The sequence below is a fragment of the Tyto alba genome, unplaced genomic scaffold (genome assembly GCF_018691265.1).
Source record: "Tyto alba isolate M040663 unplaced genomic scaffold, T.alba_DEE_v4.0 Super-Scaffold_20000042, whole genome shotgun sequence".
NCBI lineage: Eukaryota > Metazoa > Chordata > Aves > Strigiformes > Tytonidae > Tyto > Tyto alba.
Window position 1 is genome coordinate 11,469,600 of NW_024881293.1, and position 24,071 is coordinate 11,493,670.

The 24,071-nt window shown below is 44.5% G+C and overlaps 1 protein-coding gene across 5 annotated transcripts in view; it reads right to left on the reverse strand.

Moving 5' to 3' along the window:
- Positions 1-3,546: 3,546 nt before the first annotated feature.
- Positions 3,547-24,071, reverse strand: part of CRTC1 (CREB regulated transcription coactivator 1) — a 47,818-nt gene continuing 27,293 nt past the window's right edge. For 2 of the 5 annotated variants that reach the window (XM_042795050.1, XM_042795049.1), the window contains 9 exons: positions 23,308-23,393; positions 22,896-22,939; positions 22,348-22,568; positions 19,128-19,264; positions 18,294-18,545; positions 15,962-16,063; positions 10,630-10,716; positions 9,565-9,745; positions 3,547-8,774 (listed from right to left, as the gene is read on the reverse strand). In XM_042795050.1, coding sequence (XP_042650984.1) covers positions 8,563-8,774; positions 9,565-9,745; positions 10,630-10,716; positions 15,962-16,063; positions 18,294-18,545; positions 19,128-19,264; positions 22,348-22,568; positions 22,896-22,939; positions 23,308-23,393 — 1,322 coding nt within the window. In that variant the 3' untranslated portion in view covers positions 3,547-8,562. The remainder of the gene's footprint in view (positions 8,775-9,564; positions 9,746-10,629; positions 10,717-15,961; positions 16,064-18,293; positions 18,546-19,127; positions 19,265-22,347; positions 22,569-22,895; positions 22,940-23,307; positions 23,394-24,071) is intronic. The other 3 variants (XM_042795053.1, XM_042795051.1, XM_042795052.1) reach the window with 2 other exon arrangements.

Below are 24,071 nucleotides of genomic sequence, written 5' to 3' on the forward strand. Positions count from 1 at the left end.
CGCTGCCCCCGCGCCCGGCCCTGCACCCCCCGGCCCTGCACCCCCCGGCCCTGCACCCCCCGGCCCTGCACCCCCCCGGCCCTGCACCCCCCCGGCCCTGCACCCCCCCGGCCCTGCACCCCCCGGCCCAGCCCCGGCGCTCGCACGGCCCCCGCCCGCCTGCGCCTCGCCCAAAGCCGACACACAACTGCGGCGATCTAAGCGTATCGAGGGGAGAAGCTCCTATTGCACGTTGAAGGGGTGGATGAATCTGCACAGGTCTCAGGCTGATCTTTAAAGATTTAGCACAATTTGCATCTGGTAGAAAAGAACATTCCCCGGGGCAGAATACCCATTTCCCTGGAACTCTACATTTTTTCTACTTAAAAAAAAAAACTCAACCACGATGAAAAAACTCTCAGCTTCTTTGCAGGACGGGGCGCCCTTCGACAGATTCCTTCAAGCCTTAGCCGCGTGAGGCTGAAACTAGATTCAATACAGCAAACACGAATGAACCGGAGCTCAGAGCCCGGCGAACTCATCCCCGACGTTCGCGCCGTCCCGCGGCAGCTCAGCGGCCTCAGCTCCAGCGGCTCCTCTCCCCGCAGCTTCCCTGTGCGGGGCTGGGGCGGCTCAGCCCTTCGCCAGCGACACCCCCGGACCCCGCTCAGGACAGGCGGCTCCGGAGCCTCAACACTCTCCAACACCCAGACCTGCACTTCTCCAGCAGAAGCACCAACTCTTTTAGTTTTGTCTCTTTTTCAGAGGCTTTTTGCAGCTGAAGTGACACCTCCCCTTTGGTCATTAGGTGCGTTAATGGCCGGCTCCAACACAGCTTCCGTGGGAAGAACACGGATCCCCAGACAAGCGCGGCGAGGGCGGTGCACTCTCTCCATTCACGTGCGGAGAGCGCCTGTTGCAATCTCGGTTGTGTTTGTCCCAATTTATTTGTTGAAGGATCCTCTAAAGTCTAAGGTAGACGGGGAGGTGAAATCAGGGTAACACTGGAGCTGGTTAACTGCGTGTGCCCCCCCCCCCCCCCACCAGCCTCTCACGGTTTTGAAAACATCGAGCAGAAGAGTCGAATACCATCAGACAGCGACTGCCGTCTGCCAGCACGTTCAACACCCACCAGCTCCTAAGACGGCAAGGCCCACTTCACTCTGACTCACCCGCCACACAACGCGAAGAAAAATACTATACAACAAAGGCTTGATCCAACACGGATTAAAAAACCCAATAATTTTAAGACCGACAGACACGAACACGCCTGCTCACTCAAAGCCAGGGCGCGACCGTCCGAGTTCCCGGCGTTAACCCAGATTAAGTTCCCTCCCCCGGAGGTTTCTGCCAGACCGTTACCAACAGACTAGTCCACAGGTAGCTCGGGTCTGCGCTAATGCAGAAAATCACCGTCACCACTGAAAACTGATTTATCAAAGAGGAGGAGGAGGAATCCTTACACCGGCTCAGAAAACGCCGTCCCGTCTGCACGTGGATACAACTGTTAATTTACAGCGCAGCTATCAGAAATGGGTAATTAATGTTCCCACTGAGCAGACCGACTGCTCAAATTACTATTTTTGGTTTGGAGCTCAATGAAAGGGAGACTAGAACCAGCGACAGGTTAAACATCGAGACGTCCACACTCCAAAACAAACGGCTGTAACACGGGCCCATCCGCAGCAGCAGGTCCCAGCTTCCCAAAAACCAAAGCGAGGAGGGCGGCGAGAAAGCGCGACTGATCCCCAGCGCCGCCCAGCCCCAAAAACTAATCACGGTGTTTGTGCTGACCGGTTCATCGCTCCCGCCTGAACGCATCAACCCCCACCCAGGGGAAGCGCTGTCTGCAAATTTAAGAAAAGTAAAGTAGCGTTATCTGGAAGTCGGTATGGGCTGAAGGCAGGCAAGATTAAGGAGTAAAATCGCCTGAGCTGTCATCTCCATTTCCATCCCATCGTCGTGCTGCGAGAGAACGTCGGAAGCGTTGTCGTTGGTTAGGGCGGTGTCTCGCGTACGCGACGGCGGTGACAGAAACACCGACGGGAAGCGAAGCGCTTGGGGAAACACGGAGGTTCTGCACTGACGGGTCCCCGGCAGCTCCGGAGCTGCGATCCCCGAGGCGTTGGCTTTTGTCCCAGGGACTGAAGGTTTGCGGCAGCAGCAGGTTCTGCTCAGGCTTCGCGGCGGGACCAGAACAGCTTCGGGGGGGGGGGGGGGCGACCGCGGCTCCAGAGCTCGCCCGGCCCTCAGAACGTCTCGGAGCGCCGACAGGCAGCGGTTGTGGGGCTCCCCGGCCCCGCTGCACCCCCACACCAAAGCTCCTCGGACACGGGGACGAGCAGTCGGATAAACTCAGGAGGAACCAGCTCCCCGCAGCCGAACCGCTACCGGTACCTGCTACCGAGGTCCCCCAGGCCTGTCGTGACAGCAAATGGCAGGAGATGGGGCAAGAACCATCACCATTTTTCCCTTTGTCTCCTTAAAAAGAAAAGACATGTCTCTTGCCACATGGGTTTTCTGCCCAAAATTATGTTGCCTTAAAGCCGAACCGGTTACTAAATTAAAACACAATCAACAACATCGGACCTTTGACTGCACCAGAAAGCGCCGTTAGATCGCTGATTCTCCAGCAAGCAGAAAACGCACAGCAGAGAATTCAACGCGCGGCGTTTATTCTCCCGTAGCTACTTACCGGCAAAATTTAAAGTAAAAAAGAACCAAGATAAACCAAACCAAACGCTACTGAGGCATTTCCCTGCCTACTACTTAGTTACAAGACGACACGTACGACCTTGAAGCAGCAGGTTAAGGAGGTTACGAGGAGACGGCCGGGGCCGGCACCACCTCCGCCAGCCCCCACCCGCGTCTCACCACCGACACGCGGAGCCGAGTCGCTGCGCCCAAAACCCGGGGAGGGGCGGAGGGTCTGCGCCAAACACCCCCCCCCCCCCGCCGGCGGGGTCTCAAACCGCCCGTGACGAGCCCTCGGCGGCCGCGCCGCCTCCCAGCCCGAGAAACGGGGCGCAGGCAACCGGGTTCTTGCTCTTTTCTCTTCGGTCTCGTTCCCCGGGACCTGCAGCAAAGCTCAGACAGACCCTTCGTATTTCGGAAGCGGGAAAACCTGCGGCGGGTAAAGAGCGGCGGGATCTGCCCCGGAGCGTCCGCGCCGCCCGCTTGGGCAACGTCACGAATCACTGAACTGGGGAAGAGTTTGGGCTTCGGTCGCGCGAGAAGGGGTTTTTCACGGCTGGCCCGGAAGACGAGGGCGGCGAGCTTCAATACGGGAAATCGGGACACGTGCAGGTGGGGGCGAAAGGCTCAGACAAGGCTCCTCACGCTCCCTACGCAATCCCCGACGTCACATCGCCCTCGAGGGCTCCAATCACTTCTCAGACGAGCGCTTCCCGCTACTTACAGTCAATACGTTCCACAGCCGCCTCTTCCTTCTGCACAGACCCCGCTACACTACGGATCCGCTTCCCCTCACGCTTCCTACTCCAGAGTTTTCCACAGCCGCCTCTACAGCAGCCACGAGTCAACTTACTGAAGAAAACAGTAAACGTATTTTACCCCTTTAGGCCTTTATTTTGATAAAATTGGTCAAGCCCACATAAGGCAATATACACCACAGTTAAAACCACCCCCCTCCCCCCCACAAAATAATAAAATAAATAACACAAATGAATATAGTACGTAATGTAGTGTTTTGTTTTGCAGCATAGAAATTCCACACAATGATTCTGTTTAAAAAGGTAAAAATGATTTATAATACACAGTTATAATGTCATCATGGTGCCCGCATAGAAAACTGACATGCAATCCATGCCTACACTGCGCAGTATAAATAATATGCAACTAAAAATACAAAGAACAGGAACACTACAAATTTTTTTTTTTTTTTTTGCTTTTTTCTTTTTTAAAAAGAACAGACACACGTAACAAACGCTACCTGCGCTTTCACATTGCCATCACAGTGACGGGGGTTCCATTTTTCAGAGGAATAAACGCTGCTTTTTTTTTTTTTTTTTTTCCTTTTTTTTTTCCCCTCCTGAAAGCACAGCGTACGTTGTAACCTACAGGATGATGAGGGGGCTTTTCCTCTTCCTTCTTGTACAGAGGGGGTTTCCAGGGCGAGTACCACGCTCATTAAGGGACAGATCTCAAGCCTTAATTACTGTTTCTACAGAAAAGCAAGCTTTTACAAACCAGCACTGTCAAGACCTTATTTTGGAGGGAAGTTTAGACAATTCTCTAAGTTATCAGATGCTGCTTTTACGCAGACTTAGAGGGCAGCTCCTTCTTTTCCTCCGTCAGCGCTCGTCGCATGGATTTGCACCAGGGATCTAGGGCACACTTGTTAAAAAAAAAAAATAATCAATCAAACTTAAAACAAGGTAATAAAATGTACAAATAATTAACAATTTCTGAAATTAATCTGCAGCCTCTTTCTGGAAACCTTTTCCCCTCTTGGGGGGGGAAAAAAAAAAAAAAAGGAAAAAAAAAAACCAAACCCAAAGGTGCTCTGTACAGGAAAGGTTTTGCAGAGTTCAGGATCGCTGGCAAAGTGCTGACGGCCATGCAGAAGCAGCAGTGAGCCGAGGGGCTCGGCCCCGCGCAGCCGTGCCCGGAGCCCGGCCTGTGCAGATTCATTCCAGAGAGAATGCGGAACGAACGCTATGTACAACGCAAGGAGCCTCCCCCGCCCGCCCCGCGCTGCCACCACCAGCAGGAGTGCTGGTTCGCTTTTGAAAAATCACAGTATTTGATACACGGGAGGTTTATTCCTATTGTTTCCCCATTGTATTGGCAAATGCAACAGTCTAGCTTGGGAACTTTTTAAGATATAGAGAGATATAAAAACACAAGTTGTAGGGAGGGGGTAGGGTTCACTCAGCAGGTATGTTTGGACAGTAACCCTTTGAGACACCAGACAGTTTCAACATCATTTAACTCAAAAAGTTATAAATAATACTACTTTTTTTTTTTTCTTTTTTTTTTTTTTTTTTTTGCTCGGTGATGTTTTTTCTTTTCGCTGCTCTTCCCGCTCCCGTCCGTCCCAGCCGCTCCCAACAGCTCTCGCCCTTCCACGCACAATTCAGAATGAAAACGGTGCCACGCCGCTTTCAAATCAAATCAAGATTCTTCGTTCCGAAAACACCGGGGACCCGCTCCATGTTTACACCTGACAACTTAATAGCTTGGGCTCGCTTTAAAAATCAGCCTTACGCCCACACACGCTACAAAAACATAAATTTTGAGGGGAGAGGGGGAGAAAAAACCCCTCTCGAAGCGCAGCTCCTCCACGACGCTGTCAGGAGAGCGGCCCCCCGGGAAGCAAAGCCAAGAGCTGTTGGAGGAACTGCTCCGGTTCTCAAAGGGTCGGGACTAACAGCAGCTTTCGCCCTGCCCACTACCGGGGCTCCCCAGACGAAGCACATCTTGTCACACAGAGCCATCACCTGCTTCCCGCGGCTCCTTCCCGCTCCCAGCGCACCCTTCTCCGCCTGCCCCGCACAAAAGGAACAAAACCTGGATTTCTCTCAACTAGATGGTCCCTCCTTTTGACAGTTGCATCCAGACGTGTTATTTTTAAATTAAGGCCATTTTAAATGTCTACTTACAAGTCTAATAAACAAGATCTCTTATATATACATGTAGTTTAAAAAAAATTAGAAGGTAGCATTTAGCAACAGCTCCCTGTAAAAGTCTCCAGTGAGGAATCTCATCTCCTACTTGGATGCTTCATTCTGAAGTGACTCTGGTTTTAAAAAAATAGATCACAAACAAGAATTTACATGCATGAGAGTCATTCGAACGAGAGCGCGATACAGACAGAAATCCCACCAGGGAACTACGTGAACTGCAAGAAGCGTATTCAACTCACACTGTACCTTTGGCTGTTTCAAAGCAAAGGACTCCGAGTCACCCGTGCCCAAATTACTCCTGTTCTTTTAGGGTATCCTCCTGTTCGAAGCTACCTTTTTTTTTTTTTTTTTTTTTTTTTTTTTTTTTTTTTTTTTTTGCCTCCTTAAATTGAAAAAGCGTTAGCAATCTGAAATAAGCAGACACCAGGAGTTAACGTACTACCGGGCTTAAATCCTGACAACAAACATTTTCAGCAAAGATGCAGAATAACCTTTCAATTGCGTGGGAGGGAACGAAAAGAAGACACAGGTAAGCTGAGAGATCGAAAGAAAAAACATTTTTAGTGCAAATGGTCAACGGATGGCACAAACGTGAGCAAACACGCACCCGGATTAGAGAGATCCCAACAACGATTCTGCTCAGCAGTGTCTGCATGAATCTCAGGACGGCGTCCCACTGATTTCTGGAAGCACACAGAAACCTAATATAACTCATTAAGAGCAGGCCAGCTCCTCGGCGGACCCTCCTTATCGCTTGCTGAAAACAGCACAGACAAATCTGTCTGGAGGGGAAACAGGACGGGGAGAAGCGCTGGGGGGGTTTTTTTGCTTGCAAGTCATGACAGCTGAGAAAGAGCGGACACGGTTTTAGACAAGAAGCAAATCCAGCTGGTGCAGATCGAGTCGAAAGAGCAGATGTGGAACTACCATGCCAGAGGGGGGGGAATCACCAAAACACAACTCCTCTTGAAATGAAAACTAAAACGGCTCTTTTCTTGAGGCTGTACTTAACAAAAGTAGATGTGGGTGTTCAACCCCGACTGCGTGGAAATCTTTCCTCTAGCAGGTATTGGTTCATCCCACCTCCGGGGTGTTAGGCGCAACGTAACTCTTAACTTGTTAATAAGACTCCAAATAATGTTAATTTGTAATTTCGACTGGAGAGAAGGGTCCTGTACTGACAGATTCTGTTACTGTGCAGATTATAGTGGAATGAAGATAACGATTTAACAGTGGCCCTGGCAATCACTGTGAGCCTGCTGGGCTCTTGATAAATCTTTAAATGCATTTTTCAAATCTGAGTCCCACGTGCAGAGATCCGGGAACCCTCATCCATTCAGCCCTGACATTTAATGAAACCACAGATTCGGAGTCAATGGGTGGTTTGCAGTTCAGGTTTGGTTGGTTTGTTTGTTTGTTTGTTTTTATTTATTTGCCATTGATAAAGTGTCATCCACCAGTCTCTTAAACTGCAGCACAGAATATTAACAAGGACTAACAGAAATAGTCTTATTATAAATTTAACAGAATCTCAACCTGTCTGAGGATACAGTACTATTCACTGTGGAGCAAGCTATTTTTTCCCCAGGGTGAAAGAAGGAATGTCTAAGTTCCTGCCACCCTATTTTGACTATATAAAAGGAAAACATCTAGACTTGCCTTAGGCTTCCTCACTTCTGCTTAACATCTGTTTAAAATTCCAGTTAGTTAAAAATACCTATATATATAATATATATAATATATTTCTGGAATAAAAACACAAAAAAGATGTACTGTACAAGTATTATGTAGAGTGCTTCAAATGGCTGTATGTAGTTTAGCTACTTTCCTAATATCCAAATACTTAAATAAAAAACCCAAAAATATCATAAATAATGGTAACAGAATAAGTAATGAATAAGAATAAAAAATAAAAAATAGTCATCATGATTTGAGCCAGGCATTGCTACAGAAATGCCCTTCCTGTTGCCCAGGAATCTCTCACAAAAGTAAAACGAGAAATATGCTCTGCGAGTTAGTCTCCTATATTCTTTTAGCTGCTTTAAAATGTTCTGCTCCTTCCTCCGTGCTAATCAAGTAATGAATTATAGTACTTTTTTGTGTGCTCAGAAATGCTATATATATGTATACATATATTTATAAATATATATATTACATATATATTTAAAAAAAAAAAAAAGCTTTGAAAATAGTGTTTACAGTTGCCTTTTTTGACTAGCTGGCTACACGAGGCCGTTGGGCTGCCAGGCTGCTTTTCCGCTTTGCCAAGTACGCGCGTTTGCTCGGGGCACGAGAAGCGGCAGCGGGTGCGGGACGACGGTCAAGGGAACAAACCTGAAACCAAACATGGCATATCGCTAAAGGAAGAAGCGTTTTACTCTACGAAGCGGCTGTCACAAAGCAGAGTCAAAACCGCCGAAGCTCCCCCAGCCCCTCCCAGAGGGTGGCAACGCAGAATTGGCTTTCGAAACAGCGAGGGGAGAGAGAAGGGGGGGGCGGCGAAATCGGCGCTTCCCCCTCCCCGCCTCGACCAGCAGCCAGCAATTCGGGACGTCGGGAAGAATCTCTTTACCCTTGGCTCTGCACCTTCCTCGCCTGCCCACAAACACCCCCCTCCTAGTGCAAAGGATAAATTGACAACTTAACGCCGGAGCTTTGGTGGGGGGAAAGGGGGGGGGGGGGGTCTGGAGAGGAAAAGGCTGATGGAAACTCCTTACTCATTAATGGCAATGAGTGGATAAGGGGCGAAATACGGCGCAACAGGGAGTAGGGGTCTGCAGCGCTGCAAGCTTAGAACGACAAGCTTTACTCATTGTACATGTTGCACAGGACAGAGCTGCTGCTCTCAGCAGCTCCTGTTCTGACACGACTGACCCGCTGGACTCTCGAGTTCGGCCGGGCTCCAGGAACACGCGTCACTCCCCCGCTCCAGGCTTCACAGCCGGTCCATCCTGAACGTGTCCTCTGTGGCGGGGTCGGTGAGGACCATGTCGGGGTCGTTCAGCATGTGCAGTCCATCCAAGGTTAAAGGGTCAATTTTGAGTTCATCCAGAGGGAACTGGGAATCCGTGTCAAAGCTGACGTCTCCCACTCCTGCCAAAGAGCTGGTCAGTTCTTTTGATAAGCTGGGAGGGGATTCTCCTGTCACTGCGGGGAAGAGGAAGAGAAAGGTGTCGGCAGGACTTAGCAAATACATATTCGCCAGGCAGACGAGTGATAAAACAGCTTGCAAAAACCCTGGAATAATTTATTGAACTACGGCTGAAGTTCAGGTGAGAAATGTCCACCCTCATTTCCAGCTGGAGGAATTAAAGATTCGTCAGAGCATCTCAAAACCATCACAGCGACCTAACACAAAGCAAAACTCATGTATGTGTATTTGGGAACCACGAAGGTGTTGCTCGAGTCTCTCTTCTCTCCCTTAGGTTTAGGAGGAATAACCTTAATTTATGTGATTCTAATCAGCAAGAGTCCTTGGCTGAAATACGGACTGAACTACAGTTTTCTCAGTGGCCTGTGCAAAAATTGTTTCCAAATGTCCAACAGTGACCAGATTCGCTACCATATGTGACAGTAAGAGAATCCTTTGTTGGCAAGCTTGAACAGAGCAGCAGAGGAAGAAGTTTGGCTTTCACAGCTTCTCCCTCACTGTGGCAGAGGATCCAGTAAATTCAGATGCAGGGAAGGTCTGTAAAACAATTAGTGCTGCCATTGCAGAGCTACCTGTTTGCTGGGATTAAATGGGAGCCATCAGGCTCCCTGGCACACGGGAAATACTCCGGAATGGTAACACGAAACTTCACACAAGGTGAAAGAAAACCTTCAAAGGCAACAAACCCCTTTTCCTTTCTCGGCTCGGCGGGAGCCGCTGCACGAGGGAGAGCAACACCGACACCCGGATGGTTTTACTTGTCGGTTAAGTCTGTGATTTTCTTACCTGTAAGAATGATGTTGGGGATGTTTCCATGGCTGGAGTAATTCAGCTGCTGCGAGTCCTGCAAGCTGCCATGACTGCCGGTAAGTCCCATCATGGCTGCCTGGGAGTAGTTAAGGGTGGAGCAAGGGCTGTACAGGCTGTTGGAACTAATGGCGTTTTCTATCATATTAAACTGTTCGAGCTGAAGACACACAAAGGAATTATTACTTCTACCATCAAGAGGAAATACAGCAAAACAACTTACAAAGCTCAAGTACGGGAAGTAACGTTGAAAGAGACAGGCAAACAAATTCATCTTTAGGTTTCGTTGATCAAAATATGGTCTATTTTCACTTAACTTTCCAGAATAGTTTACTGCCAAATTCAGAGGGCAGGGCAATGAGGAGAGGGTGGATGCAAAAATAAAATTGTTGCGTTCAATACCGTAAGAACAAAAGAAAAGGTAGCTTTAAAACAAAGTAAAAAACCCCGTAATTCATACTACTAAGTCAGGTATCTGCCCATCAAGCACTGCCTCTCAAAAGCTGCCTGATTTTTCCCTGCTACCAGAGCACATTTCACAGTTGAATGAATCAGTGCACTGGTTGGCCAAACTAAGGAACGCAGAATCCTGCTTGCTACGTCTTGGTACCATGCACAAGTTGTTTGCCAAATTCTGGAGCACATATTGTTACCACCTGCAAGTGAATCCTTCCCAAATGCAACTATGGCCAGAGATGTGGGGGTTTTAAAATCTATTTTCACTATTTTTAATCCAATAAACTTGGCCGAACACCTTTATAAACATCTGCTACAATGGCTAAGAGGGAGGAAGGGGAAGGAAGACTGGGGGGGAAAATAAGAAAACAAAACAAAACAAAATACAAAACAAAAAACCAAACCAACCAAACAAACAAAAAAAACCCCAGAAAATAAATCCCTGAGTATTGCAAACTAAAAGTAACAGAAGTAAAACTACATGGACAAAAATGTGATCTCACATAAAATAATCAGAAGTTGATCTATATTTATTTTAATCTGAAAGTGGCCGAAATACAGCTGAAAATCTGAGATGAATTTGCTCACCTGATGGGATAGGGCATTAGCCTGCCTAGCTGTCATCTGCTGATCATAATAGGAGTCACCAAATACACTCCCCAGAATGGAAGAATGCTGAAAACAAAACAGAGTCTTTATGGTGCAAAAATCTCACAAACAGACGTACCCACGGTGTGCGAGTGCCTCGAGCCTTGCGACCAATTCTTCTCAAAAGTTAGTTAGCAGTGCCCTTTATTATTAACCACCACTAACCATCAGCAAATTCGTAAAACAGTCAGTATTTCCCTCCAACACACAAATCCTTCCACGTTACGCTGCCTTTTGGTAAGCACAAAAATACAGTCGAGTAAACCAAACAAACTTCCTCACGGAGGACATACAACATATAAAACTTCTGATTTATGAAAACAGACGAGTGTGCTAGATAACACGAGAAATTGAAAAAAAAAAAAAAAAATTTAAAAAAAAAATCACTCTGCAACTTTGGCTTTTTTGTGAACTTTTTTTTTCTGGGTTAAAGACAAACCCCACATGGAAGTAAACTGCACGTTAAAACAAAATGCAATGCAAAGCTGATTGCCAGCGTGCAGGCAGTGACCAGCTCGCTGTCTCTGCAACCTCGTGTTCACCAACAGCCAGCTCCACCGAGACAACAACATGCCACGACAAACCTGACATTTTAAAAGTCATTTCTCTTTAGCTGCAGCAGATCAGAAAAGTTAACGAGAAAGCCCGGTAAAGCATGTTATCAGCAGTTCGAAGGCGAGAATCTCGGGAGGAATTCCTCGGCCTTCCTAATTCCACTGTCCCCTCTATCACGACAAGCATTTATCCGTTATTCTCCATCATTTATCAATTGTTCTAAAGGTAGCGAAGAATTTGAGGTCAATGTTTTAATGCTACTCAGTACTGTCCCAAAGAATTGCCAGTGATAAAAGAAATCACAGAGAGATCACTTCTTAATTAAAACAGTCATAAATTCTGATACTCCAGCTGAAAAAAAAAAAAATAAAAAAAATCTACAGAGAGCATCTACAAAAGATGCTGTCTATAAAAGACAATTTACGTGGTGAGTTTATATCAATCTTGAAAAAAAAAAAATTCAATACCTTGCATAGCATTTTCCAGCTGGTTTATCAACACGTTAAAAGAGGAAGGTTACAAATTTTCTCCTTGAAAACCTAAGCAGCACATGAAATTAAGCAAAAGCCTAGGAAATACCAGAACAGAGTTATACCAGCCACCACAGTTAAAAGCACTGAACACAGCCAAGGATACTCAAAAAAACACTGGATCATGTCCACAACAGTGAACATAAAAATTTCAGCAAACATCACATTTTAAACATTCTCCCTCCTCCATCAGTAGCATATCTCAGCGCAGCTTATTTGCAGGTTACATGCAAGGAAAAGGATGGAAGTCTTGCATGAAAAAAGAAACCAACCAAATAAAAACCAACCAAAAAACCAAATTGCCCACAACCTCCGTGAGAGGCGACTATCGGGAATGAAGCAACAAAATATTCTTTTTAAAGCAAACAAAAACCTTCCCACCTTCAGCCAGAATCCTCGGCTATCACATTATAGAGAGGTTTTGGGATAAATGTGGCGCCGAGGGAGGAATTCACGGCCCCAGAACGAGACTTCGTGGGGGAAGGTGGCCGAAAGTTCAGCACACGCTGCGCGTGCTACGAAACTCCTGGCTGAGCGGGTCCCGTTTGGTCCAAGAACCGCCCCGGGCACCCCGGGAAGCTTTGAACGCACTTGGGGAAGAGAGAAATTCGCCGCAGAGCAGCGCTGCTGGGGAACGTCGCAAGCCCCTCCGCGCTGGAGCGGGATGCTGGCAGAGTCAGGAAGGGCAGCAGGCAGCTGCCTCCGAATCTTCGTCAGAAAACACCGCAACAGCGACTTCTCAGTAAGAAATGGTTTCGCTAAATGAAGCCAGCTCATCCTCAAGGCTGATTAAACAGAGTCTGAGCCAAGAATAGGGGGTTTATGGACAAAAATAAGATTTTGATACACTTTAGTGGGCATTTATGATCTCTCACAGCAATGACCACAGAATAATAATGCCACCTTTGCAGCTTAACACCCCACTCAATGCCCTCCTTAGAAGCAGGTAAAAAGAGAAAACGGTTATTATTGGAATCCCATCTTCCAATTTATCAACTGGTCCTCAAAACTACCGTGGCTTCTCTATACCTTGCATGAGACAGAGCTACAAGGAAGTTATCAAACAACACAAGCAAGAGCCACATTAGACCTAGTAAGAGAAAAGGCAAAGCACTACTTAAACAAAAACAGCACACTTTTCTTTAAACCATCAATAACTTACTTGCTGCCCAGTCACGCTTTGATCAGCTACCCAATCCCCGCATTACTCAACCTGCTACACGTGTTACTTTCTTCTAAAAATAAAACTGGAGTCAGAACCTAGAGCTAACTCAAGCAAGCAGATCAGGACCAGCCCAGCTTAACTCTATCACAGGAGAATTGTTCCCACCTTAAGTGGCAGGCACGGCTTCAGAACTGCGCCATGTTTTATAACAAACCCTAATAAAAAAATTTGCGCTTCGGGATGTCACATTCCCAACATGGATCAAAGCCAGCTTGGACCAGCACTTGAAATACAATTGTTACTTGAGAGCTCCAAAGAGGATCAAGGATTTTTTTTCTTCGCCTTTAACTTCTGACATTTCACTGTTACAGGAGCGTTTCAGTAGTAGGGCAAAACCTAAAATCTTTGCATTCCACTAAGTATCGTTCCCATCCTAAAAAGTTTGGTCAACATAAAAAATAACAAAGAGGAGACCAAAATCTATTTGTGCAAGTCTACATTAGTAACTCCTAACAAAACATACAAGCTCGGATTTATTCCTCAGCTCTGAAGTATACCGGTTACTACATCTGTAAGCACTGAAACTCCCAAAGGAAATCAACTGGAAATGTCATTACTTCAACACTTCACAGTCCTAGAATAATTTATTGACAACTCTGTGAAAAACATCTTGCTAACACCATCTCCACCAGAAACACTAGATGAGGTCTGTTTTGTCAACAGTACATCTTCTTGGGTTAATGATGTGGTGACTGCAAGGAAAAAAGAAGACCAAACCACAAAACCCCTGGCTTAAATTATTAATCTAAAAATACATACCACATTATCCAGTATACAGCCATTCTACTGAAAAAAGCAGATTTCTGTCTAATTGGAACAGTATGCCAGGTGTTAGAGGAGAAAAGCGAGGTAGTAATAAACAAGCCACTGTCAATGAAAAGCCATGCAAACACAAAGCTGAGAACTACGAGCAGAGCTTTTCAATTCGTGTTTGAACAGGAAGACCTTCATCACAAACACACATCTAAAACACAAGAGCAAATAGATGTGGAGATGTGGAAAGATGAAAAATAACTTCTGGTGAATGAACCGTATGTGATAGAAATCAAACCACAGGCTTCTATTTTTAGAGCACGTCACTCATCATACTGATATGCTGCAGAACGATTTAACCTAAAATTAATCAGAGGAACAGGAGCAAGTGGAGGACGCCTACCCGGTCACACCTACTTTATTCCACTCTTGTCAGCCAGTGCCAGACTGTTCCACAATGGGCACATTCTGCTGTTGGAACCAATCTGCCTTTATTTTTGGCAGATTACTCTACAGTCTAATGGATGGTACTATTTGGGAGATGCCTCCATAATCACAACCAACCCAAATTTTTCTTCCAATCTGTTTTTTCTTCCCCCATTGCTTCTCTTCACACTTAATATTTGCGACCACCACCACAGATAGCTCGCTCGCCACTGCTGGCTTTTGGTTCATTGATGGAGGCAGGAAAGCTGTCTCATTTTTAATTTAGCAAAAATAAAGATTTGTGTGGGTATTTTTAAGAGGCCAATACTAAAGAAAGCAGTAATAATAAACTCTTCCTTTCATGCAGAGTTGTGGTGTCCCACTTGAAAACAGCAGAACCTAAGCAAGAGTTTACAGGACAAAACAGGCCCAGCAGGAAAAACAATATTCAAGCGTGCGCTCCACTGGTGAGAGCTGGCTGCACTCCAGTACTTTGGACTGAGCAGTGGCAACCAGTCTCTGGCCAAAACCAAGAAAGAGCTATTGAGAAGTCATGGGGGAAAGAAAATCAATGCAGAAATCAAAATCGGATGCACTGCCCAAAGGAGAACTGGACCTGAGAATTTGCAGCAAGACTGGCAACAGCTTTGCTCTACATGACAGCCTAGAGGAATAAGTTTGCTTCTTTTCTTTGAGCCACACACAGAATACAGCAGAACTGGCAGAAGCGGGCAGAAGAGAGAGAAGTTAAGAAGCAATTAAGCAAGGGTTAAGAAAATCCAGACAGTCCTGACACTCAGATCTATTACTGAGCTTACCAGTGACCTGTCTCTGGCTAATGGCAAGGAGAGACGAAGCTTCTGCTTTGGAACCATGAAGGGGCAGCACTTATTTAGATAGGATCCTCCTTACAGCCTTAAACGTTAAATGATGAAACAGAAAATGTATTTTCAGACTCTGTTGTGATGCTCTGGAAGAATTTCCTGCACCTTGTTTCTACACGGTGGGATTTAGGAAAAGGGCAGCCATATGGAGCTATTTTAGCAGCAACAGCTTATTTCTATACTGAAAATGCACTCACTCCTTGCATTAGGGGCACCCCCAAAGACTGCCTTGTTTTTACCTGTCTTTGCTGCTGGCAGATAAAAATCCCCCCTTCATAGGATTGCACACACCCCAAGCTATGACTTGGATATAGGACACGTGGATGTATGAGTATATGCATACACAGGAAGAAAAACCAGCTCACATGCAAGAAAGCGTGTTTACTAACCCATTACTTGTAAGCCACAAGATACAACGGCCAATTTTAAGAGCATTTTCTCTAGTGTTTTCTTTTAAAGTGTATGTTTCCATGTGAAACAAAGGTCCTGATGTAAATGCATTTGGCCACACCGGGGATATTTAGTGCCACAGGAGTTACCGGGCTGCGTGAGGCACTTACGTTTCCCTCTCTCTCTCCCCTGCCCTCCCAACCTCATCTGTCAGCTCCTACACCACGTTGCTAATTGAAAGGGCTCTACCTGGAGGTCCTGTCCACGGTACACCCCCAAGAAATAACTGAGTTTTAATAGCGTTCAAATCACAGCTTTGATCAATAAAAAAAGGCAATTCACCAGCTATTGAAAAACTCTGGAACTGAATGAAACTGCAAACGAGATGAGACATCAGTAATGCATGAGGCACATACAATTACAGTGAGACAACTATGGGTCAGTAATGGAGAGACTCAACTGAAAACAAACACAAGAAGCAAGGCCTGTGGAAGCACAGAGTCCCTTACTTGAGGGGAGCTGCCAGGAGAGAAGCCTTGATTGGAGACAGGAGAGGTGGGAGACTGGTTGGCTGGGGATCCAGCATTACTGCGGTACTGCTGGAGTGAAGCCTACAGAACAACACAGAATTAAAGACCATGGGATTGATGGAAGGTTGGAAAATTATAAACTTCTGGCGTATACAGCTTGAGGAAGCTGGGAGAAACCATCCTCTTCAGCAACTCCTGGCTATGTATGAAGACACAATTACTGTGAACAATGCCCCAAAAAGGAGAGTTAAGGTATCAGCGTGGCATGGTCTTGTCTGCCTGAATGGCTGAGAGCAGGGCAGTGCTGTTGTACCAGCAAAACTGTTCAAGTGTTTTCTCACTGTTCTCAGCTACGTTCAATTAAAAAAAAAAAAATCTGGTCAGCCAGTGACTTAGGAAAAAGAAGTCCTGAAAGCTGAGAATAACTCAAAGATAATGTAATTTATTCTTCAATTCAACTGCCATACCCACACATTCTTAACCCATGTTTATATTGCTCTGGAAATCCTTTTCATATCACTCTGCCTAGTCTTAAATAGCCTGGGTGCGTTATCAAGATTGAAGTGTAGAACCATGCAGACTGAAATCTTTCTCAAAGCTGCATTTTACCCCAGGACATGGAACAGACATTGTCTAAGAATTCACACTATGTTTTGCAGGTTTATGTTAGTTATATTTACATTGTTCTCAGTCATCTTGAGACCACATTTTCAAAGATTTGCCTTTTTTTTGTCATAAAAAAAAACCCTGGATTTGAACAAGTTCATAATCTTGATGGCATTTAAATTGAATGTTGTACTTATAAACATAAACACTAAGAGCAGCTCTTCTGATATTTCCTTTAGAAACTAACAGATGACTGACAAAAACCTGCAATCCAGTCGTTCTACAAAAAGGAGTAATTTAATCAGTTGGCTTTGCAATGTGGGAGGACGCTGTACTACCAATGCTTTCTGACACCAAATTCTGTAAATCTCCAGAAAATATGTCCTAACACTTTTCGCAATGCATTGCTACTTACGCACTTTAAGCAGACGTCCAAGCTACAGCAAAATGAATTTCTATACTGCTTTACAAAAACTGCATAAGAGTTGTCCGTGAGACTGTAACGCAGCTCAAAGAGTTTTTGATAAACTAGCTTTACATTTAAGTTTATTTATGTATGATTTCAGTTGCTTTGAAAGACAAGCACAGCAGCCTAAAAGTTAAGTTCATAAAGAAGTTCAAGATGAAGAAAGCCACACAGAAAGCAAAGACTGAAAATCAGGATCATCTGTACTGGTAGCTATGTGAGCATTAGAACCAAAATACTGGGACACATTTTGAGTGGGTCGGTATCCCTCCTACTGCTGGATTTGTCCTTCCCTCTTCCCTTTCCAATCCTGAAAGGGAAGCGGCTTCTTTCAAGAAGCACTTATCAGTGCAAATGGTTAAAAATTTAATCCATAAATTAAATCCATGATGAAGTGCTAGATCAATAGACAACGATTTCTTCTCATTCTCAAACCAATTACTGTCACCACAACACTGCCAGAGGACACAACAGGTCAGACAACCAAGATCCTACACAGCAGGGCAGAATGAGCAGAGAACGAGCTGTGAAATTCCTCCCTAGCTAGCCTGTAACCCTGATCCTGATCTGCATTTTGGATTTTCATATGCTCAGACAGACAGAACATTTCGTAACAGACCATGTTAAAACAAGCAAGAAAAGAAATCTGTCCATAAATCATCGGTATATGTATGTATACACTCCATTCCTTCTGGGCATCTGAAGGCAGCACAAATCCAATTTCTGAAGATAATAACGTATGCTTTAAAATCCCTTAAAATGGAAGGGTTCTAAATATAGAAAGTATAGGAAATACCTGGTTGTCTCCAACTTTTGGAAAATGCTTGTTAGCAGCTTTCTTTATCAAGATTCTGTTAACTCCTCCAGTCTATAGCACACTGTATAACTCAGAACGTGTTGGGGGTGCACTGCACTTAACAGCCTGAAGATGTATCAATGCAACGGCAGCAGCAAGCTATGAAATAAACGCTGACATATTTAAGCTGGTCTAATCAAACACGGAGTCATAAAGGGCACCTTTTAATGAAGCGACGGCCACCCTAAGCATATATTAAAACCAAATTTTCCTCTATAAAACATTTAAACGTGGATTCGACCAAAACCATTCTAAGTCTACTTCAGACTTTGCCTAAAAGCGCACTTATTACAGGGGCTGTCCAGCTCGATCTCTGACACCAGCTGTATGCTACCAGGCTTTCCCAACGAAAGCGCCACCGCTTCCAGCTGCGCCCCGCTTACCGAGTTGATGTCTATTCCCACTGATGGCTGGGTCTGGCTACCCGGAGGTGACTGGGGGATGGAAGAAGGTACCGTGACGGAGAGCGGGGGGAGTTGTGTTCCTCGCTGTAAACCAGAGGTCTGCATTAAAGGAGTATTCTGAGGCAGGGTACTTGCCACCTGGGTCTGCTGCTGTTGCTGGGAGGTTGTCTGGGTAAAAAATGGGTATGGGGGAAGCTGCTGCTCCAGAGACAATGCATCCATAGCCACGGCCTTGAAAAGAAGAATCAAAATCATCCATGCTGGCAGGTGATTATTTCCCTTTTATGTTTAAGCACATCAAGTTTCATGTCAAGAGAACTGTACTTAGTCAATCTCATCTCACATTTTAAAGAAATGTTACCTAAAGGTTCAGAAACATGTCAAGAACATGCTTCAAAAGTCTTAATATCACCTCCAGTGTACAATGAACGAATATTCTAAAAGCCCAGTTGAACGTCAGCTCCGAAACAGATAACCTAGTCAGTCGCAGAGTCACACTTATGAAATCAATTTAAAAAGGTATTTGAGCTTCTCTTACCAATTAGAGAAATTTCTTTCAAATTTCACAACTAACTTTGGGACAATACACTTACAGAAAAGTGTCCTAACAGAAGTTTTTTACCACTGTTCTAGCAAAGCAAAAGTAAAATCTGTCCCCTCTACAAACCTCTCCCTTTTAAGGCCCTGAATCAACGAACGCATTTGAAGAAGAAAATAACAGAACAAAGAGAGATGAAGTTACAGCCAGCTTCTCCCTGGGTAAAATAATTAATCTGTGATTGAAAAATTTTAATTCTCCAAGTGAGTTCCTACCTGAGTAATTGGTGACAAAGGGGAAAGCGTAGGAGACATTTGCTGTGACTGTGGTCGTCTTGAGTCTGCACTCAACGAGAGAGGACTGACGGCTGGCTGACGGTGCTGCTGGGAAGGGGCTGGCGTCGTTGTCATTCCTGCCAGGAACAAACCAGCTTAAACAGGAACACGGCAATGGTTTATTGATACTTGTATGGAGGTAATTACCTAAACGATGAAAAATGAATGGTGTAAGTGGACAACCACTTAATGCAAAGTGCTGACTGCGCCTGGGCCATCAGGCTGAAACTCGTTAGGTAATTTGCAATTAATTTTGTCAGGCAGAAGAACATCAGGATGAGAGGAAGATCCCTGTGATTTCTCCTGGACCAAAACCAGTCACGGTTTTTCAGGTTTGTGCACAAATACCGAGTCGAGATTGAAACAGGCAGAGCAGCTTCAGCAGTTTACAGAAACCATAAGTATTGTCCTCGCACCCCTCCTGGGCTGCCCGCGTTGAACCCAGGAAAAGCACGGCCTGATCTATTTGTAAGGGCTCAAAATTCAGGAAGAAGATAACAGATCATGTAACGAGACTCATCAGAGGGCACTTGAGATATGGGAACTTCCTTCCAGTACTTAAAGGGGGCCCATGGGAAAGATGGGGAAGGGATTCTTCTATCAGGGACTCCTTATCTTTAGCAATAGGACGAGGGGTAATGATTTTAAACTGAAAGAGGGTAGATTTAGATTAGATATTAGGAAGAAATCATTTCCTGTGAGGGTGGTGAGGCACTGGAACAGGTTGCCCAGAGAGATTGTGGCTGCCCCTGCCCAGAAGCGTTCAGAGCCAGACTGGATGGGGCTTTAAGCAGCCTGATCTGGTGGATGGTGTCCCTGCCCGTGGCAGATGATCTTTAAGGTCCATTCCAACTCAAACCATTCTAGGATTCTCTGACATTATAAAAGCAAATGCAGAAGAAAAACTGGTTGCACAGGAAATACTCCATTTTTAATGGCATACCCGTGCACAGGAAGGCAGGAAATATCCTTCACACTCTAAAGAGCCATGACCTAGCAGGGAGTAGTGATAAACAATTCGAGTATTGTAATTGTGTTCAAATTCAAGACCAAAGTCTGGAAGTTTTGAAACCTCTCTTATTTTCTGCCTCACCCTAGAGGAACCGAGACACCCTGGAAAGTGATTTCAGGACAATCTAGCTAGTGAGCTGTTCTTCCAGAGCTGCCAGAAAGGAGGAATTCACAAGAGCCTGCGAGCTCCTAGGCACTTGGCAAGTGTTCAGGGCTTCCAGGCAGGCTGCCAGGGAGCCAGGAAGTCCGGGCTGCCAAGGAGCCAGCAGGCAAACTGGCTCAAACCGCGCAGATTCTGAAGACTGCCTGGCTTTCCCTGCCATGTTTTCAAAATCAACACCGTCTCACGGAACATGTCAGCGAACTGACAAACTCAAATGCACAAATGTGTAGTCTTAAATTGCCGGCAGTTCTTTGTGACCTGACAGGTGTTTGTTTCCCCACCTTTTCTTGGGGCTGCTGAAGACAGGCCTGTGCAACGCACAGAGCTCCTGCAAAAGGTTCAAAAGCCTTTACGTTCTCTGCTAAGGGACTAGAAGATAAAGAAAGGCAAGGAGAGTTTGAAAAAATCAGTTTAAAAAGCACCAAACACTGACTATGCCAATGATTAAACTATGGGATAGTCTCCAAAGAGAAGCAGGAAAATCATCGATGAGTATATCTTCCGAATTTGTTATGTCTTTGATAGATCAGAAATGTTTTCAAAGCAACTGCATACTTACCAGTTTGGTTTTATACCGTTTACTTTGCTAATTATGGGTACAGCAAAAAACGTAGCGACCCAATCTGGCCTAACTCCATGCAAGTAGTTTGTTTCTTTTTATACACATAATAGTGCTCTCAGCACAGACTCACTGAGTTCTACTTGAGTGACAGCCCATCCCTGAAATGCTGTCTAGTCTCTTTTGAGACCAGAAAGCTTGTTAAAGGATGCTGAAAGCTGCTGACTGACTCTGTACTCAAATGGTTAAACCAACTTCTTGCTTCATTCTCAAATATAACAGCTCAGTCATAACAATACATTAACCTGATTAGAATTATTTCCTTTTCCCAATATATGAGAGGATTTTTAAGTGGGTAAGGGAAGCCTGCCTAACACAGGAAATATACTTGTATTTTTGGATACAATGCCTCATTTCTATTCTAGGAATCAACTGACTGCATCTGTCACTGACAATAAAAAAATGCAACCCTCTTCACAACCATTCGAGTATGACCCAGTCAAATTATTTAAAAAACAACAATCACCAGTTTAGGCTGTTTGTCTATACACTTAACACGTCCTGAAATTATCAGATGATTAGTACGAATATTCTAAATTGCCAGCATGGCAAGTAATGTTTATTTGTGGAGGGGTTTTTTTAAATAAAATTATCAGTATTGCCAAATTCCGAAAACCCCCACAAACAGAACTCAGACTCGCCATGCTGAACAGTTCTTCTAGAGAAGAATTTACAACAAAAACTACACTGCTAGGAAAGCAACAGTTTCAACACAAAGGCACCATAGTGAAAGCTGTGAGAAAAACTCAGGTGTGCACTTGGTAGTATTACCCAAAGCTCCGCTATATTATGTAGCCTGAATATTCAGGGTATTTTCAAAACTTGAGCAGTCAAGCTTACAAAAACCAGCACGCCTTGTGGAGGCTCCGCATTATTCTTGACTGCTCAAAAGTAAAAATTTGCTTCAGATGAAGCAAGCAATGTTCTCTCTCCAAAAGAATCCTCACGCTGAAAAAAAGCCATTCTACAGAAATGAAAACAAAAGGCCTACTTAAGAATTTCCATAACACAAGTTCTGTTGGGGTTAAGTACAATGAATTACAAGGGAGGAACGCTTTGGATGCTAGTGTCTCCTGTAGTCTTATGCATAAAATAAACCAAAAAAAAAAAAAAAAAAGCAGATTTGGGCACTAGGAACATGAGAAAAATGAAAGACAATTTGTAAGTCATATAACTAAATACAGCTTTCTCACTTTTTTGTACAGAAACGGCTTGATAAAACTTGTTTACAGAGAAATGTCAATCAACAGTGAAGTGCAATTACCTCTCAGACAAAACAGTACTATTCAGCAATGCAGCTTCCATAACTTAAGACAAGTGACATATTATGGACAATTTGTAAAAACACCTCAGAGTTATGATCTTACCCTGATTGGCAGTGCTGATGCCCAAGTGAGTCAGATTGGCAGCAAGATTTCCGGTACTATTGGAGCTACTCAGGGCCGGGAATGTGGATTCCTCGGGATCTAACGGTGTTGGGAGAGGGGAAGGGAAATGGATGTTTGTCAGGTCTGGCAGGGAGCCACCTGTGTTATGTGTAGCAGGAATCAGTGTTGTAGTGTTTTCCTGGTCAGCTGATGGAAAGATGCTAAATAAGGGAGAGAGGGGGGAGGGGGGGGGGAAAGAAAAAAAGACACGTCTCAATTTAAATTTCAGCCTGGACAGATCTTTGTAAAATCTTTTTTAAAAAGAAAAGGTGCCACATACAGAACTATATACTGTATTTCTGATAAATTAATCAGAGATGTAACAGCCAAGGGGTCACTCATAGAGGTTCTGACTTGTCTTGTAACTATTGCAGTGCTATACCATGTAAGGGCTTTTCCAAAAACTCAAAAGCAACGGCACATTCAATATACAACATTCTTTCTTAAAGATCTCAATGCCCTTTAAAAAAAAATTCCTCAAAACTTACTTGATTCCTGGAACTTCACATGATTTAGGTCTTGATGACCCAGTCTAAAACAGAAGGAAGACATTTTTAAAGGCAAAGATACTGCTAGAGATTAATGCTGAGGATATAGTTCAATTAGTAAGTTTTATTTAACTTGATACATTTCTACAGAAGAGCTATTCTATGCAAGAGTGCTGTGAAGCTCTTAGAAGATATTTGTGACCTTTTTTGCTTTATTGGCCCAACACAGATCAAATTTAAAGTTTCTCCCAATATAATCAAACATGTGCATGCACGCATACATATAAAAATACAGCATTGAATCCCTAATCTCTGCAAGCGGTTTGTTTTGCTTGACAATATTTAGAGCATTAATTTACCTAAATATGTTTAGAAAATAAAATCTCTACACTTTGAAATGTGAGATTCCTACCTTTTTAGTGTCCCATCCTTGCTTAGAGAGGGTTTTGTCTGCCTCAGAGGTGGTCTCCTCCATTCCAGGGACAGTCAGTAATAACACTAAAAAACGAGAGCAAAGGGCATCATATCACAATATTAAGTTTCTCAGTAAGAAATTTTCAGATTGGAAGTTTAACCACTTGAAAACTCTTAAGGAAGCTATTATCAATGCATATGAAACAGTGGCATGCTACTGTTATGAGATGAAAATTTAAAAAAACAAGCACCAGAAGAGACTAAAATTGTACTTAATTAGCAAGAAGACATTATCAGTTTAAAAAAAAACCCACCAAATAATACTTTTAAAAAATTTGGCCTCCGATTTAGTCTGCTTAGATCTAAATGGAAGAGTGTGTCTTGGGGCCCAGTCTGTCCTATCTTTTGCATTTTGCACAAGTGATGTACACCTGGTACATCTAACCAGTGGCCAACAGGACAATTCCAGTGGGGAAAAATCCAGACCATCTCCTCTGAGATAGAGAAACGCTATAAAGCTGTTACTTCTCCATATCCCAAGCACATCGGTTTGTTCCAAGCAGCAAACAACTGTTTCATCATGATAATAGTAAGGTGACAAAGAAACATCAAAAGAAAACCCCATCAGAGGATGTAGCAACAGAAGCCTTTCACACCAATGACTGCAAATCCATAGTTACGCAATCCTGTTTAAGACGATCATTATTTAATGTTTTACAGCTCTAGATGGGTATGGAAGAGCTGCAATACAGCACATATGCA